A 19519-nucleotide genomic window follows, 5' to 3' on the forward strand; every position below is an offset into this window, starting at 1 on the left:
ACATTTTAATCTGTTTTTCCACACTGGGTTGAGCTGCCAGGACCAAATGGAATCAATTCGTCGATCGGTGCCTGACCTTGAACATAAGTGCAATATAATTACTTGAAAACATGGCGCACTGTTCTGCAGTCAGTGTTCCTGAGGGACAAACCTCAAAAACAGATTAACAAAGCGAGCACACGGCACACAAGCCCCTAGTGGACATGACTCACTCATACAGACTGTTGCTCAGAGTGTCTCAAAATATAATTGAAGACAGTTTTATGGAAGTAATATACAACATTTTAACATATTATAACAGTATTAGTGTATATAATTGTGTGGCGGAGACAGTTTGAAATTCTGCTGTGAACGTAATGATTGTGAATGATGGCACAAGATTAATAAGGCTTTTGAACACTAATGCTCAAATTTTTAAATCTATATACAGAATATAGAGGAAGGACGATCTGACATCTTATTCCAGATATTTAAATGTCAGAGGGGAAAGCATCAGTTTGTGTTATTTTTGTTCTGGCGTATGTTGCAATGTCAAAAAAAAAGTATCTCAATATATACGAGTATGTGCCTCTCTTTCTTTTTAGCGTGCATGTGTGTGTGCTTCTGCACATGCTTTACCAGATGAATATGCTCCTCTCCTGTCTCCACAAAAACAAAGCATCTGTTCTGCTCAGCACAGATAATGCCAGATCTCTCGGAACTCAAAAACCTAAAACCCCCACATCAGTGGACGAGTATCCCTCTCTGATGAATTACAAATCTGAATGGATGTCCAAATAAAAATATTTATTCTTGGTAGCATGATCCACATGAAAAAAAGCTGGCATATTATTTTGAAAACGTAATGTGATTAAATCAGCAGTCATTAAACTGCGTAATGCTGCTAAAGTGTTTGAGAAGAAAAAAATGTTGTGTGTGTGCGCGGAATTAAGCCTATTATTTAACAATTATTTCCATTAAAATGGGAGTGGGGAGAGAGCAAGTGATTGTGCACAGACAGAGGGTTTAGGTGGGGGGTGTCCCGTCCCTGGTGGCTCTGTAAAGCATCACAGCAACGGCTCATCTAATACGCTCATCTAATCGCATAAGGTCTGTCCGTGTTTTACACGTTGCCTGAAAAAAAAAAAAAAAAAAAAAAAAAAAAAAAACACAACAGCGCCGTTTTAATATTCGGCACGACTCGCGCTCATTTCTCGTCCACAACAGGAAGTACAGACAAAAGTCGTCTAAAATTGCGAAAGAAGACCATTTAAAGCAGTTAAAACAAGCGATGAAAACAGCATTTTATATTCGACAGATAGCGTTCATCTGCGGGGAAGAGCCGGTGAGAGTATCCAGTCTGTAATCACCGGACTCTCTTCAGTGAAAGCGCGCGTCCGAGCACTGGACAGACGCGAAGAGCGCGTGAGCTCGACACATCCGCGTCCTTTTGAACCGCACCTGATCTGAGGCACCACAGTAACAAGGTAAGAAGTAAGGTAACAAGATAAGACTTATCTTATACACTCTCTAATAATATCTCAACGCAGTCGTGTGCATAATTTAAAAATATCATAGCCTACTATATAAAGAGCATTTTGGGGTTCTATTTAGCGTCTGGCATTAACAATTATGGGCAATTATGGGCATTTAATAAGTCTATGTTGTGAAGGGAACTACAGCAGCTGTTATTGGAGCTGAAACCGGCTCTGGGGACTCACTTTGTCGAAGATGTTTAAACTAGCCTACACGAACTGAGTTCCTTTTCAAATGATTGACAGATTGCGCCTGAAAAGTTTTAACGTTGGTTTGGTGGCCATAACTTTTACTTCTTTTTAACATTAAAGAGCATTTTAAATTAGGCTACCAGTTACTTTTGTAACATTTAAATTAAAGAAATTCAACCTATTCTAGATTTCGTCTTGCTAATATAATAACACGCATATAGAGTTTTGCAGAGATAAACAACCTCTCACCACAAGCCTAAAATAGATAAACTCATCTTCGATACAGGTGTGTTAAGGATAATATAAAGAGCAAATACCCAAAGGAAAGATTGGTTGTGCCTGAGCTGAGAGAGAAAAACTTTGTGAATTCTGTCAGATAATGTGCTGATTTACAAACATGGTTTGGATGTTGATCATCAGATAGACCTCTCATTCCCTTCAAGAAGAGAAAGGTTTTTCAATCAGCATGTAAATGATTTCATTTTCTATGTTATAGGCTGCACAATTGACTGCAGACACCCAATCTCGAAACGAGTGCAATTTTCCTAGAGAATCCTCTCAGCGCAAAGGCAGTTTTCCACAGATTCTACAAGATGAACTGTCAACCATTTCAGAACAGATGATGAATTTAAAAGAGCGATGCCATATGTTGTTTTCTTGGCTGTTATTTGCAGAGTCCTGATGGAAATCTGTTATATATTAGGAGATAACATTGTCAAAATGATTGATCTTATAGCTGTTACATCCTTTATGGGATTTAAAGGAATATTCAATACAATTAAATTAAGCTCAAATGACAGCATGTCTTTTCCCTTACAATAAAAAGTGAATGAGGCAATTTTTTTTGAAGGATTAAAAAAGCAGAAATGTGAAGCTAATGTTAAAATAAGCATTTACATTAAAGGGATGTAATGTAAATGCAAGATTTTTGGAGTAAAATATGTATTTTGTTGACTTGTGTACTTACACTATTCCAAATGTTTCTAACAATGTTTAAATCCAGAGAAATAAGCAATTTTAACCAGGACATGGACCTTGTCCATGCATTGCCTATCATTGACATCATACCCGCATTACGCTTGATTTCCGAGGGTTTTATTTAGTAGAAAACATGGAAACACCAAAGACACGTTAATATATTGTTTTATTAGACAGATGAGAAACATATTCAATACATTCATTGGCAGATAACTAATCATTGTTATATAGCTCAACACAGTTTTATGATGTTTTAAAGTCTTATTTCATATTTATGATGTCACAGTCTTATTGTTTAAATCTTGTTTTATTGATTAAGTACCATATTTTACCATGTTTAATATCGATCTAGCTCACTCCATGCAACAAGTGTCTTATAGTAGCTGCCGAACAAACACGCAATAGCATTATAACATAACTTTCATCATACTCAGATAATGTATCTAATATAATAAAACAGTGCTGGGTTACCCAAGAAGCAAAAGCGGTCGTCTGACTCTGGCGTAATATAAGCCCTGCGAAATGAAGGCATCATCAATCTACGCTTTTGAATAAGCGACTTCTAGCGGTGAAAAGTTACATATTGTGGCTTGAATTCTTCTGATAAAACTATTGTTTGAGCTGAAATGCTGTTTAAAAATCGCTGTTTACGGTTATAGTGTTAATGGCATTGTGCTACAATGACATACCTTAAACTTCTTTTCACACAAAAATGAAACCATTGCAACATTGAGCATTTTAACGTTTACAATTTGGTTCATTCACTTCTATTTAATGTTTACAATTTTGTCCATTCACTTTCATTGTAAGTGAATCCACTGTAACAGATTATTCAAAGAAGTGACAAGTGGATATTTATTTCTGTGGTAATACATTATCAACGACATGTATTGAATATTCCTTCAAACATGGTAATATATTTCATTTAATTTCAGTTGCAAAGTATACTCATGCTTTTGGCAAAACGTCTGATTTCCTCGGACACTGTGCTATACACTGACGAATCTACACTGACGACTTCTCTCTGTCTGCAATATGAATGAGCTCCTTGATATGAAGTTCAGCAGGATGGACAGCTCTTCCCTCCCACAGGCAGAAATTTCTTCCAGCCCATCACTCTGATGGCCAGACAGCTCACATCCCATGAACCACCAGGCACAAGTGAAGACCAAGAGACACAATTGATTCCTCACCTGTGTTTATGCAAGCATGTTCTCTTCAGTTTTCCAAACATGCTTAATAAATCATAAGGGAAAATGTAATTACTGCTCTTATCGATACATAACAAACAGCTCATTAGTCCCAAAAGGCTGAATCCTCTTCTGGGCCACCACAAGCTTTTTCACCATCTTCTGCGGAAAATGGAGAAATATGACAAGTGCTTCAGGCTGAAATCTAAAGAGGAACGTGTTTTCATCAGTTGGTCTTATCTTGTATTCATACTGATATGCCTTTTCTATTTATTTTAGGTGAATTTGTAGATTCTGTAGACACCAAGAGCTAAATCTTCTCTGAAGGATGAAGATCACAGTACTTTCTAGAATATATCATCTTCTCTTCAGTTTCCCTTTATATGTGTAAGGATCTTGTTTGACATCCATCTGGATGGTTTGAACCAGGATGGCCAAGCCATCCTTTTTAAGGAGAGCTCAATTGCTCCTGTTTTTTCTGGGTGTGGCTTACATCATGGCAGGAAGCATGTTACTGCTTCAGCGCTCCAGTCTGGTAACGTTTCAGAGAGAAACGGATACCATGGCGCTCCCTTCCCTACCAGCGCCACCTAGAGACCCGGAGGTACCTGCTGCCAGGTGGTTATACAGGAGGAACTTCATTCAGGAGATGAAGAACCAACCTCTTGAGCAGACAGACAATATAATGGACCAGAAGCACCTCATATCTCGTAACCTGGAAATCAGGCACCTGAGACGCCACTGGTTTTACGGTAATGCTGAACAGAAAAGCTCTTCTAAACATAATCTGTCACACAAGGAAGCCAGGCGTAAAGGTAATGTTTATAAAACAATATAATACCCATCTTTAAGATGTATTGTAATTATTCAAAACCATTTATATAGCTTTTTTTAAATTGTTCTCAACAAGGGACCTACATTGGATGTTTTATAAACAACGAAACGGAGCATGCACTTGGCGGGACAGTTCTGTATGATTTCCGTAAAATGACCAGCACCTTGTGTCAGGACACCTGCTCAGAGAGGTAACGTCTGAAGGAACAGAAAGTACATTTGGTAAATGAAAGAAACACTGTTCTTTTAGAAGAATGCGTTCAGTGTTTGTCCAAAGAAGCAGGTGGCAGAATGTGAGCTGGATGGAGGGACTGACCTGGACTCCATCCAGAGAAACAGCATTACAAATATCTAAATGCTTCAACCATTTAAAAGATGGAAATTTCATTTTAAAATCATCAATTTACTATATAAAAAGTCATTATAAAAATAAACCTATTCACTGCTTAAAATAAAAATAGGCTTTATTTAGGAAATGCCAACAGGCACTTTTTATCCACTGTACTTAGCAAAGTGAGGGTAAGCTATTAATAACTAGAAGAATAGCAAAGTTTAGTAAATGGTAAAACAATTTTTTTCTCTACAAACCATTGTGTTTAGCATCACAATAATAAATTAAATGATAATAAATATGTTTGCTATATAAGATGAACATATTGACTGTTTTTGTACAACTAAAATAACTAAGCGGCTGACACTGGAAGCCTTGCACATTAAATTAGCAAATTTCCACACAAGGTGGATAGAATGAGAAGTCCTTCACACCAGGGCTAGACTGGGTCTAAAATTCGGCCCTGGCAAACCCAACCCATCAGGCCCATGAGTTCCCTGTAAATGTTTTTGCTGGGGTTAGGGCCTTAAATTGGAGTAAATAAATAAAGCTAGAACAGGAACAAATAATGATGGATATTATTGAATTTACTGCAAATGCAGATAAGAAACTTAATATTTCACATCTGTCACACAGAAATGCACTTGACAGTAAAGCACTGATTTTGAGCTAGGATGCAGTAAATTTACTGCTAATAAATTCTGTCATCATTTACTCAATCTCATGTTGTTCCAAACCTGTATGACTTTCTCTCTTCCATGAAACACAAAAGATATTTTGAAAAATGTTGGCAACCAAGCCACTTTGGTTAGGCTCCCATTGAATATTGTAAGGAAAAAAAACAGCCTCAAATTATTTTCTTAAATGTTACACAGAAATAAATTCATTCAGGTTTGGAATGAATGGTCACATTTTGGGGTTGAACTAACCCCTTTATCATATCATATCAATCATATTTTTCAAGAGTAGCAACTAATTTATGTTTAGACAATGTATAAGACAAAGATATCCATCTTTCATGAGGTTCTCATTGAAATAACATTTAGTTCAATTTAATTAGATCTATTAAAAAGTTAATAAAACATTTAAAGAGAAAAAACTTTGTGAAAAAAATGGGATCCAGGCTTTAAAGCTGTTTTGTTGAAGTATAATGACATTTTAACTGCATTTAACTCTAGGCCAGTTTCATTTAACTGTAAGACCATAGTAGTCACAAGTAAAATCATGCTCTTCATTATCATGGGTGTATGGGTTCTAAAATATATAAACCATATTGTAATAAAGTTTGTAGATATGGGAAGGAAGGAGGCGGGAACCGGTGACCGTTCAACAACTTTAATCAAATAAATAAACAAAACGAAAGTAAACTGCGGGCAGCCTTTCACGAACGACTGCCCACACACACATAACAAAACATAAACAAAACTCAACATAAAGTCCAGACCTGGTCCGCTCTCGTCCTTGACTGATGTCGCTCGTCCTTAAATGCCTCCGAGCTCCCTCATGAGAGGACTCGAGACCTGTGTGGCTCACAGGTGTGGCTTGCAGGTGACTCTTTCGCAATCACGTCCCCGGTCTCGCTCGCTCCTCCCATGTCTCTCGCTCGTTCACCTCGCCACACATATATAATAAACTATTGAACTTGTAATAAAAAAACACATAAACACGTGTAGAAAATACGAAAACAGCCTCTATAAAAGTGATTTATATTCCGCAATATTTAAAGTAAGTAATAATAGCAACATTTTTCAGTTTTCATCTTTCAAAACACCTTGTTTTTTTACTGTTAGCTGCAAGCTAAATTGTGGTTCTGCTGTACCATGTGAAAGGTTGTGCTTGTACCATGATCCTTCAGAAATCATTAGCTATATTTATTGTGAATTTATAATGAACAATACCTTTAGAGCATGTATTAACTTTGTTTATATTCTACAATACATTTCCCTTTTTTAAAATATTTTTAAGTTAATATTATAAATGCTGTAAAAATGTTATTCATTGTTAGTTTTTATCATACCTAATATATATTAACTAATGTTAACTAATTAAACCGTATTGTAATGTGTTAATAGAATAGAATAGAATAGAATAGAATAGAATAGAATAGAATAGAATAGAATAGAATAGAATAGAATGTGCACGTTTATGTGAATTCCCCAGAAGTGAAGGTTATCTCTTTTGCAGTGGGTTCCGGTACGCTGGGCTGGAGTATGGAGCAGAGTGTCATTGTGGCAATCGGGTCTGTTCCCGTCGGGCTCGGGGAGAGGACTGTAATCTGGATTGCCGGGGAGAGAAGGGATCCCCCTGCGGAGGGGTGGAACGCATGTCTGTTTACAGGGTCGAGGATCGTCTTCCAGGACAGAGGAGATGTGAGTAATATTAAGAATCAGAAAGAAACTAGTTTAAAGGCTAGGAAGCCCTGTTCCAAAATGGGAATGTATGGAGTATGATTAGATAAGACAGAAAGAACGTCAGAGATAGTAAGGGCTGCTCTTGTAACTTCATGCGGCATCTGCAACACTTGGAGAGTGGGAGGGTCACCTGAGGCTTTGTACAAGATGACTTCAGTTTTTCCATCCATTGTTTCTCAGACAGAACTGTGCACTACCACGGCTGTTACGAGAGGCCAAAAAACTCTACCGCTGACTTTCTGACCCAGACCTCTGGGCCGACACACACTCCTCAGCAGTGTATCGAGACCTGTACAGATCAGGTTTGATTCACAAACACTTGTATTCATCAATTTGTAGCAAAATATCTGTGTCTAGTATATGATTATTATTATTATTTTAATTCACTTTTAAAACCCTGCTTAATTTACACTGTATTTATTTATATTAAATCTAGACTTGTCTGTTTGCACTAGAATAATAATTTGGTTACTACTCTGGTTTGTTTATTCAGAGCTTTATCTGACACCTGTACATTATGTGTGACCTTGTCAGGACCTGCCATTGGCCCTTTTGAGAGGGCAGGACTGTTTCTGCAGCCATGCCCAATTTCTCTTCACAATCCAGATGAGTGAACAGGAACACGTATGTGAGAGGGGCAACAAAACAAACCACACTTCACTTTATGACCTGGACTACTACTGGGTGTACAGTACTCCTGTGTTAGGTAACCTACAGCATGCTTCAACGTTTAACATTACGAACTACAGCTGCAACAGAAAATATCTGTTTTTTAGATGCAACATGCAAAGAAAGGACATTTCTGCCCCAGAAGTCCAGAACTCTTGTGGCCCTGTCCAGCTTCCCAGGGGCAGGAAACACCTGGTTACGTCACCTGATTGAACTCGCCACTGGATTCTACACCGGCAGCTATTACTTTGACGGATCTCTATACAACAAAGGTGAGAGTCCATAAATAACACTTGAACCCTCATCACTTTCAGCTGCGTGATGAATGTGGGAACATGAACTCATCTGGAACACAAACACTTTTACTGCCCACAAGAAAGAAAATCAACACGGACATCTATTAAACATCTTAATTGTTTGTCCCAGGCTTGAAAGAAATTAAATGAAAAGCAAATGCAGACTCTCTTCTCAGATTTCTGCATCTTTGCAGGTTTTAAAGGAGAGAAGGATTACTGGCAGAGCGGAAGAGTCATCTGCATCAAGACTCACGAAAGCGGCCAGCGAGAGATTGAAATGTTCGAGTCTGCAATCCTGCTGATGCGTAACCCCTATCGTTCTCTAATAGCAGAGTTCAACCGGAAGTGTGCCGGACACTTAGGCTACGCATCGGACGTTCACTGGAGGAGCAAAGGTACTGATGATAGAAACAGCATTCATTTCAGCCTTACAGTATATCAGTCAGTTTAGAGCAGTGGTTCTCAACCAGGGGGCTGCGAGGGAGCCTCAGCAAACTTCAAAAGGTGGCAAAATGTTTACCAAATTTGAGTGCTCTATGTATGTTCACTCATAAATGTTTGTATGTGAATAAAAGCCTAAATTAAATCTGTTCAGCAATTAAAGCAATTGTGTCACTTCACAAGATTTGGATTATACTGTTCAATTCAAAAAGATTTCTCTAAACGTTTCGAAGCATCAGAGCTTCGGTTGAAGGTTTTATTCAAAATATTTTCATTAGTTCAACATGAATATTAACAAAAGTTATATGTGTTTAGGCAGCATGTTCTCACTCCCAACTATATATATATATATATATATATATATATTAGAGCTGCAACTAACGATTATTTTTTCTGTCGACTAATCTAACGATTATTTTTTCGATTAGTCGACTAATCTAACGATTAATTTTTTTACCCTTTGAAATTTTTCACAATTCTGTGGCACCCCCTCACATAAGTTACGCTAGAGGTGTAACAGTACAGACTGCTCACAGTTCACTTTGTATCACGGTTTTAGGTTCACGTTTCAGTACAGTTCAGTATTTGCTATGTTCAGGGGAAAAAGGACTTCTGTCAAATGAAAATAAAGAAAATAAGAACAGATAACTTAAATAGAAGCAGCAGCACAAATAAATACTATTGAGCAAAGATGAGAATAAAATAAACAATGCTTTTCAGGATTTTCAGGTAGGTCTAACATTAGTTTTTAGGTAGAGAAATGGAATTAAGTAATCAAAAGTAAAATAACCACACATTTAACTGTTTAAAATTAAAAAATAATCCTTATGAAACTTACAAAAGCTATTCAGTCAGGAGCAGTGAGTGATGTCTTTATCTTTTGTTTGACATTAAACAGACAGCAGTGAATGCTACTGCCCCTTTAAGACCCACGGATAGTCGTCGTATTTTCTGTATAAAGTTCACTTAAGGCATAGAGTAGGCTATGACAGTTTGACATACTTTTTGTGAGTTTGTCCGTTTAAGCACAGGATTTGAAAGACAACTCAATATTTGTGCGCTTTGGGACGAGTGCACAAAGACAGATCTTCTCATTCGAGTCTCCTGGCTACACGGGGGTAATGACTGTGAAAATGACTGCTCATATTCGGACGTACAGCAGCACTCGCATGCGTTTTATAAAGTTTACAAAGAGAGACCGTTTTGCCCACGTTTTTCTTTTATTATCGCTGTTGTTGTAGTGTACCTGAGGAGTCAGCACGTGTATCCATCGACAGAAACATACATACAGCATTATTTTCAAGTTACAACCCATATTAAAGATGCGTCATCAGATGCGAGATGAACCGAAGTGTAAGTGCGTCCCCGCAACTTTTGCTCGGGATCCCGGTTGGGAAACACTGGTCTGTTGATTGACACCGCGCTGGTTTGTTTAGAATTATATGAGCGCCGTGACCGCGCGCTGCTGCGTGATGAAGGCTTGTCGCAACTCTGTTATTCAACTGCTCTGGTTTTAAAAGCTATGTCATACTAAATGCGCCAAAATGCAATAAAACTTGTTTTACGGTCGAATGCAACGCGCGTGTGTGTGAGTGAGTAGACGCGCAAAAGGGCGGAGAGAGAAGGAAATGCAGCTAAACGAATATGCGTGCGTCTTTTAAATAGCGTAAAAATGAATGAATGACGAATGTGGCGGCCGTTATTGATTATGTGGCAGTCCGCCACAAATTAGTCTATGTGTGGGAAACACTGTTTGGCCTCTGTTTAAAGTATTCCCATACTTTTGATATTTGCGGTCTAGGTTTTTGTGATAGAACCAGGAGCAGAAGCCAACATTACGCGAGATGAATGTCTGACACGACGCGTCGACGCATTTCACGAACGTCGACGTATTTCCGTAGTCGACGTCATCGATGACGTCGACGCGTCGTTGCAGCACTAATATATATATATATATATATATATATATATATATATATATACAGTGAGGAAAATAAGAATTTTAACACCCTACTATTTTGCAAGTTCTCCTACTTGGAAATCATGGAGGGGTCTGAAATTGTCAATCTCCCTCGGACTGGGGCTACATGCAAGACTCACCTTGTGGGTCTCAATGATCCTAAGAAAGGTGAGAAATCAGCCCAGAACTACACGGGAGAAGCTGGGCAATGACCTGAAAAGAACTGGGACCACCGTTTCCAAGGTTACTGTTGGTAATACACTAAGACGTCATGGTTTGAAATCATGCGTGGCACGGAACGGTTCCACTGCTTAAACCACCACATGTCCAGGCCCGTCTTAAGTTTGCCAATGACAATTTGGATGATCCAGAGGAGTCATGGGAGAAAGTCATGTGGTCAGATGAGACCAAAATATAACTTTTTTGTCATAATTCCACTAAACGTGTTTGGAGGAAGAAGAATGATGAGTACCATCCCAAGAACACCATCCCTACTGTGAAGCATGGGGTGGTAGCATCATGCTTTGGGGGTGTTTTTCTGCACATGGGACAGGGTGACTGTACTGTATTAAGGTGAGGATGACCGGGCCATGTATTGCGAGATCTTGGGGAACAACCTCCTACCCTCAGTTAGAGCATTGAAGATGGGTCGAGGCTGGGTCTTCCAACATGACCATTACCAGAAGCAAACAGCCAGGATAACCAAAGAGTGGCTCTGTAAGAAGCATATCAAGGTTCTGCCGTGGCCGCTAGGACCAATAGAGTCTCCAGACCTAAACCCAATAGATAATCTTTGGAGGGAGCTCAAAATCGGTGTTTCTCAGCGACAGGCCAGAAACCTGACTGATCTGAAGGTTGTGCATGTTGTGCCTTCACAAAGGCTTTGCTGCATACCTTAGTTGTAATGAGTGGTTATTTCATTCAAAGTTGCTTTTCTGTCAGCTTGAATCAGTCGGCCCATTTTCCTCTGACCTCTAGCATTAACAAGGCATTTTTGCCCACAGGACTCCTGCATACTGAATGTTTTTCGTTTTCACTCCATTCTTTGTAAACCCTAGAAATGTTTGTGCGTGAAAATCCCAGTAATTGAGCAGATTGTGTCAATTGTGTAATTGAGCAAACACTTTTAGACCAGCCCGTCTGGCACCAACAACCATGCCACGCTCAAAATTGCTTAAATCACCTTTCTTTTCCATTCTGACATTCAGTTTGGAGTTCAGGAGATTGTCTTGACCAGGACCACACCCCTAAATGCATTGAATCAACTGCCATGTGATTGGTTGATTAGATAATTTAATTAATGAGAAATTAAACAGGTGTTCCTAATAATCCTTTGGGTGAGTGTGTGTGTGTGTATATATATATATATATATATATATATATATATATATATATATATATATATATATATATATATATATATATATATTTATTTATTTATTTTAGTATTTGAGATGTTATGAATAATTTTGTAATTACTTTAAAATAATTTAAACAACAGTTATTTAATAAATATTATGCCTATTCATCATAATGGGCAGGCCTATGCCCATCAGGCCCGCCTGCTGGCTACGCCTCTGCGGCAAAGGTTTCTCATTGAAATCAATGGAGTACCCTGTGTGTTGAAAAAATTAACAATAAAATTTTGGTGGTTTAACATTTTAAAATGCAGAAATGAAGACTAACTATTAGTATGACGATGTGATTTGACTACTATTAGTGTGTACTATTAGTGTGACTACTACGATGTGACTACTATTAGTGTGACGATGTGATTGCGCGATCCTTGGCACTTCGCAGAGCAGCGCAAGATGAGCAATTTAGGTTAAAAAGTATATTTTTATTAGGGTTGGGTATCATTTAGGTTTTTTATGATTTCGGTGCCAAACCAGTACTTTTAAAACAGTGCCGGTGCCTAAACGGTGCTTGAACCGATACTTTAAAAAAAGGGCCACAAAACAACGGTGGATGATATTAAAGAATGGATTTTTATTTTTTTAAATTGAACAATTTATTAAAAGTTTAAAGTATACTTAAATATATGAAATGATACAAATCTGGCTAAATATTTTAAAACGCATTGCCTTAAGGGGGTTGCACACTGGACGTGAAGCTCAGCGCCGCGTCTCATGTATCTCACACCGGACGCACACATTATATGCCCAAGCTCAATTTTGAATCGACTTCAGTGTTTTTCTTTTGGATTCAAAATATTCCCAAGCTTGTTACCTATGTCATGAGCTATCTGATATTCTGATTTTCAAATATGTGTAAGTGAATATGTTTTGTCATAATGATCATGTTAGTGATCTATAATGCGTGATGGGCGTCGCCATAGTTTGCGCCTCAGAAGATCGGATCTGTCGGATTAACATCACATAAATTTATCCTTGCCTCACGAAATACATGAAAGTAAGTGGCCGATGAACTCGGAGAAGAATAGAGTAAACTATATAATGTCTGTCTGATATTAATAAAACACAGTCAAATTATAACTGTCAGAAAGGAGTTATTGCCACTTCCATAGACATCAGCGTCTTTTTGCTGCTACTTATATGCATTTAAATGTCTGAAACCTAAAATAAACATGATGTGGTTGAAAACACTGAATCGTTGTGATATGTGACGAGCGCTGCGTGTGTGTGCCTCTGGCTCAGCGCCAGCCAAAGCGCGAAAGCACGTTTGATGGCACCAAAATGAGGAACCAAAATGTGCAATCTGATTCGGTCTGGTACATACCGGTTGTAGGGGGTTTCGGTACCCAACCCTTATTATTATTATTTTATTTTTATGAATGACTGATCGTTTCGCTAGATAAGGCTTTGTCTGGGATCGCCCAGAGCCTCTGAAGACATTTGAAACTGCATTGAATAGGACCTTCAACCAGTTATGTGAAGAAAACCATTATGTGAAGAAAAATCATGGAATGTTTTCCTCAAAAAATGTAATTTATTTTCAGCTAAAGAAAGAAAGACATAAACACCTAATGCACAATAATGCTGTTTTTTGTTGTTGTTTTTTCGCAGAGTGGTCTGAGTTTGTGGACAGCTATTCGACGTGGTGGGCGTCTCATGCTCTGGCCTGGTTGCGCTTTGCCCACCGCCTGTTGGTGGTACACTTTGAAAATCTTCAGAAAGATCTAATCCTTCAGTTAAAGTCTATCACTGCTTTCCTGAACACCAGCATTCCTGAAGAAAGACTCCTATGCACGGAGAGTAACAGAGACGGCCATTTTAAGCGCTCTGGATCTCGTAGCCTGACTTTTGACCCTTTCACCCCTGAGATGAGAGCTCGTATAGACAAATACATCCACACAGTAGATAAAGCCCTCAGAGACAGAAACATCAGCGGCCTACCACAGGAATACATGCCCAGGTGAGGGTACATGAACGCAGCCGCTGCCCCCTGCTGGAGGGAGGACACAGAACCACAAAGTGCCTGAGAAAAAAATACAACTGACTCTCAAAGCTTTGAAATGCTGTTTGTTTGCCTGTGGATTTATCCGTGCTTTTTGTTTGTGGTTGATGCCTTATTGGCAGTGTGGAGACTGTCTAGTTTGTATGTTATCATTAAACTGATCAATTCTCATAGTATCGGTTTCAGTCTATTTCAATATTATGCTCAAATAGATCACACATGATTTCAAGTACTTGTTAATTCAAATCCAGTATGTATTTATTTGAATTGAAAAATACAGCTTGTCAACAGTGTTTCTGACGTGATTTTCGCATCTTGGGGTCAAAGCTTCTTCAATTGGCACAGATGCATTCATTGATGTTCAATGTTACTTCATAAATAAATATAAGACATCTTGCCCTTGTATGACAAACAGTCTTTGTCTGTGTCCTTCGGTTAAAAATCTTAAAGGCTACGGCACTAGCATGAGCTACAACCTCAGATAGACAATAAGAGGGCTGGACATTCATTTTTAAACTAAACCACAATCATAAAGGGAAATACTATTTTCAGCAGGGTTTGACTAGATATATATACCTGCCGAAGTATTATAGGCGTAAGTTCTTTCTTTCTTCACAGTGGCATAAGGTAAACACTCTTTCATTTTGAAAACTACTAAAGGATAGTAGCATGCTGGGATGTTTCTGAGTGTATAGATAGTTAGTTGGTACATTAGTCATTTAGATAGTTAATTGGTACATTAGCACTTAATGTCACTGCAGGCTGAAAGAAATATGCTATGACTGCAGAATTCTTTCACACATCACAGGTCATGTAACTTCTAGCTACATTTAAAAAATATCTTTCCTAACGAGTGAGGAATATGGAGTCATATTCACTTGATATGGATTGATAAAAATCCATGCTTTTAATTTAACTTGTGCAGTTTTTGAAAACTGCAGATATTCCACATGAATCAAGTCTTAGTTAAAGTAAATCACTAAACTTACAAAATAATAATTGAATTTGCAACTGTAATTTGTTGATGAACATTGATGAAAAAAATAGAACATTAGCCTCTGGATCGGAGTCATTATGAGAAGAAAAAAAAAACTATATAAATGGTGCAAAGTGGTACTTTTAAAGGCTGTCAATGGAATACACACAGAGAAAAAGGGTGTTCAAATTTTACCTTTAGGGGTACAACAGCTTGGGACAGCACACAGGGACAGTACCCTAGAAGGGATAGTTGGGATAGAAGGCCCAAAAATGAAAATTAGCATATGATTTACTCACCCTCAAGCCATCCCAGGTGTATATGACATTCTTCTTTTAGACTAATTCAATCAGAGTTTTATTAAAAAATATCCTGGTTCTTCCAAGGTTTATAACAGCAGTGAATGGCTGTTTCTGTTTTGAAGTCCATAAAAGTGCATCTATCCTTCATAAAAGTGCTCCACATGGCTCTGGGGTGTTAATAAAGGCCTTCTGAAGTGAAGCGATGCATTTATGTAAGAAAAATATCCATATTTAAAACTTTACAAACTTAAATGGATATATGGATATTTTTCTTAAATGCATTGCTTCACTTCAGAAGGCCTTTATTAACACCCCAGAGCCATGTGGAGCACTTTTATGATGGATAGATGCACTTTTATGGACTTCAAAACAAACAGCCATTCTCTGACATTATAAAGCTTGGAAGAGCCAGGACATTTTTAAAAATAACTTGTTATAACGTGTTATTGTTTTCGTCCGAAAGAAGAATATCATGGCTTGAGGGTGAGTAAATCATCGGCTAATTTTAATTTTTAGGTGAACTATTTTATGTAAGTCTATGTTTCTTTCTTTCTAGTATTGATGATATTTTTTTACCTCATATCAGACAAATCTCATCCAGTATTCCCAACGCCATCCCTTCTGCCGAAGAAGGTCAAAACAACAGCGCGATCATAGATATGTGTATAGATGCCTCATTCGACCAATCTGTGCAGGCACTAATGAGGTTTCTATATATATATATATATATATATATATATATATATATATATATATATATATATATATATATATATATATATATATATATATATATATATATATATATATATATATATATATATATATATCTATGATTGAGCAAGGTTTTGACATTCTTCGGCGGAAGTAATGGTGATGGGAATATTTGATGAGATTTGTCGGCTATGAGGTAAAAAAAAATACCATAAATACTATTCAGTTTCTCACAGAAACCGATTATTTTGTGTCTTAAGACAGCAATGTATTGTCACAAGCCGCAGGGTTTAATATGGATTCGTATGTATATGTGTTTTTTTACTCTCATAGTGACTCTCATAGAAAAACACCCCATTGACATGCATTATATGAGCAGCGGTTGGAGTTAAAAATCTTCATTTGGGTTCTACTGAAGAAACTAACAAACCTACATCTTGGATGCCCTGAGGGTAAGCAGATAAACATAAAATTTTCATTTTCGGGTGAACTATCCCTTTAAGGCACGTATTTGTACTGCCCCAGTGATAAGCTGTTCTACCCCTAAAGGAACCATTTTGACACCCTTTCTCTTTAAGTAAGATGGTTTTTGCAACCATATGGTGTAGTTATGACATTTACCAGCAGGGGCTAACTGGGCCAGACCATGACCCCTTAAAATTTGCATAATTTTAAAGTTGCTAGTGGAATAAACTAAAGTTACTGTGGGTACACTTTATCTCAGAGCTTACAAATGATTTCAGAGCATTCTCCATAAAGTCTGCCATTAAAATATGAACACATGCCTCTCTCCTGCAGGGTGCTTATAAGGATCTGAGAGAATGACTTAAATAACATTGGCATGCGGCTGTTCTGTTTGGGCTTTGCCAAACACATCTAAGACACACTAACACGTCAAGCAGTCCGTCCATCTGCTAAATACTGCGTGACAGTAAGCTTGCTGGAACAATCTATCACCCTGTGATACAATTCAGTGATTTCATAATGTCCTGCTGTAATTTCCCCCCTGCAGAGCATCAGTGCGGTCTGGGACTACAGAAACAGATCTGTGAATCATCTAATTACAGTTTTAATCAAAGGAATTGTGGAAATTAGTAAGTTGAAATTCCAGACACAATCAAATCTTTATAAAGAGGAAAGTCATAATGACCATGAGAAATTTCTCTCAGCACTCTCTCAGGTTGTTGGAAATGGAGAAGCTGGTTGATCACTGTTCTAGTCATGCAAGTTAGCTCAATGTAATGTGATGATTTAGAATCTGTCTCTCTTGGCTCACCTCTAGTCTCCCATTCTGACATGATAAATCAATCCTAATAATGCTAATAAAGCACAGGCACCTATTAGTCTGATATAGTCTATAGATATAGCAAACAACACATTGTTCCAAACAAGTGTGTCAGTCATAAATATAGTCTGAAGCTGGCAGCTGAGAACTGGCACCTGAGATTTGCAGAAACAAAAACCACACAGCGTGTGAATGGCTGAATATGCATTACCAAGAGGTGTTTAGAGAGGTAGAGGAGGTAAAAGAACAGACTGTAAGGAACTGACATTCATTAACACAACTCTCTGACACTTTATTCCATTGAGTAAGGTATATAAAGCTCTGAGGACTGTGATGAGAGCCTGAGAGAGGCTACGCTTGAAGTCACCTTGATCAAGGGCAGATGACATGAGTAAGTCTTCATTAAGATTCCCGTCAGCTTAAGGTTTTATTCTGCTCCTGACTAAACTGGCCTCTGAACCATATCGGTTTTATTTATGCCCCAAATATTTTTCACCAATAAATAAATAAATAATAATTAAATAATTGATGAAAATATAAAATATTTTTTCACAAGGGACATGGGTGATGGGAAAAATATAAGATGGGAGGAAATAATGTCTCACGCAAATGTTTTCCGTTAACTCGCCGCTCAGGATCGGACACTTGTCTGTTGAGAGGCTGCCAGTTCCTATGTAACTGGCCAAGCATGTTATTTGAGACAAGTTAACAAAAGTTAAAAGTGCTGTATGTAAATTTTTGACTGTACTAAAGCATAAAAATACCATATGTTTGCAGATATTAAAGAAACATGTTCAAATACTTTCTCTGGTTTTCTCTGAAAACCAACCCTAGAGCCAGGTTTCTCCTTAAGTGTTGGAATATTTTTTTTTGGGTTGCCAGTTGGTAAAAACACAACGTATTGCAGCCGTGGAAGCTAGCGAAACAAACCGGGTCATAGATCGCAAATTCTACCCGACCTAAAACGCCTCAGCACTGATCTAAAAATCTCTATGAACGGGAGCATATTAAAATGCGACATTTACTCATCATAAATGAATAAATCAACCCATCAGCTTACAGTGCCTTCCATGGTCAATGATGCTCATTCCTATTGCGTTTTCTCAAGCTTCAACTCGAGGAGGAACAGGCGGGGCAAACAATATTTTGAATTTGGACTGCAGAACCCATTTCAACCACTAGCTGTCATTCAAACATACAGCACCTTTAATAATAAAATCTAAAAACATTTTTGATTATCCTCCATAATGTGGTCACTATTTACCACCTTTGCGTAGCCAGAACTTCAGACTGACAGCAGAAGGTCTGAACTCTATCGTAGCTTGGTCAATGATGTGCCACCTAGATTTTCTGTCCAATTGCATTTTTTTTCAGTTAAAAACTGGTTTAAATGCATTAAAAAGATACCATATATATGAAGTACCACTCCGATGTATGTACACACTTAAAAGTGTTACTTCACCCGAAAATTTTAATTATTTCATTAAACACTCATGTCGTTGGACATCCGTTCAGCCATTCATCTTAGGAACACAAATGAAGATATTTTTATTGAAAGCTGATGGCTGAGAAGGCTTCAGATAGGCCTCCATTGGCATTCAGTACATTCCCAGTCACAAGACCCATAAAAGTCACGCGATAGCGGCGCTCCTCCTCGCTTCAGGGTCATGTATCTGAACGGCAGATCTGCGTCATATTCTCGCGCATGCGTCGAGTTCACGTCAATAACTTGGTGGATAAAGTCGTTATTTAGATTTTTATGCGCACAATAACTATTTTCGGCGCATTGTAAAATTATTGTACAGCCATTGTAGTGAGATGGACTTTGTAACCATGTTTTTAGTGCCTTTTATGGGTCTTGTGAGAGGGAATGTACTGAATGCCAATGGAGGCCTTTCTGAAGCCTTTCTCAGCCATCAGCTTTCAAAAAAATATCTTCATTTTTGTTCCGAAGATGAACGAAGGTCTTACGGGTGTCCAACGACATGAGGGTGAGTCATTAATGAATT

The 19519-nt window shown here is 38.0% G+C and overlaps 1 protein-coding gene across 4 annotated transcripts; it reads left to right on the forward strand.

Moving 5' to 3' along the window:
- The first annotated feature begins 1149 nt into the window (after window positions 1-1149).
- wscd1b (WSC domain containing 1b) lies at window positions 1150-14639 on the forward strand. 4 transcript variants are annotated; one of them, XM_067433409.1, is made up of 9 exons: window positions 1150-1466; window positions 2203-4689; window positions 4785-4899; window positions 7224-7408; window positions 7631-7752; window positions 7985-8156; window positions 8227-8391; window positions 8610-8810; window positions 13843-14639. In XM_067433409.1, the coding sequence occupies exons 2-9, from the start codon at window positions 4305-4307 to the stop codon at window positions 14193-14195; spliced, it is 1698 nt and encodes a 565-aa protein (XP_067289510.1). In that variant the 5' UTR covers window positions 1150-1466; window positions 2203-4304; the 3' UTR covers window positions 14196-14639. The 4 variants fall into 4 exon arrangements, with proteins under 4 accessions (XP_067289510.1, XP_067289511.1, XP_067289509.1 ...); XM_067433410.1 differs by having other exon boundaries at window positions 3620-4689; XM_067433408.1 differs by having other exon boundaries at window positions 4154-4689.
- The last annotated feature ends 4880 nt before the right edge of the window (window positions 14640-19519 follow it).

Source organism: Pseudorasbora parva, chromosome 23 (assembly GCF_024679245.1).
Source record: "Pseudorasbora parva isolate DD20220531a chromosome 23, ASM2467924v1, whole genome shotgun sequence".
NCBI lineage: Eukaryota > Metazoa > Chordata > Actinopteri > Cypriniformes > Gobionidae > Pseudorasbora > Pseudorasbora parva.

Excerpts from the sequence above, each read along its gene's own strand:
- wscd1b (XM_067433409.1), top strand. The coding sequence starts at position 4,305 with ATGGCCAAGCCATCCTTTTTAAGGAGAGCTCAATTGCTCCTGTTTTTT. Across the intron at positions 7,409-7,630 it reads TCTTCCAGGACAGAGGAGAT|ACAGAACTGTGCACTACCAC; the intron begins GTGAGTAATATT and ends ATTGTTTCTCAG. Across the intron at positions 7,753-7,984 it reads TCGAGACCTGTACAGATCAG|GACCTGCCATTGGCCCTTTT; the intron begins GTTTGATTCACA and ends TGACCTTGTCAG.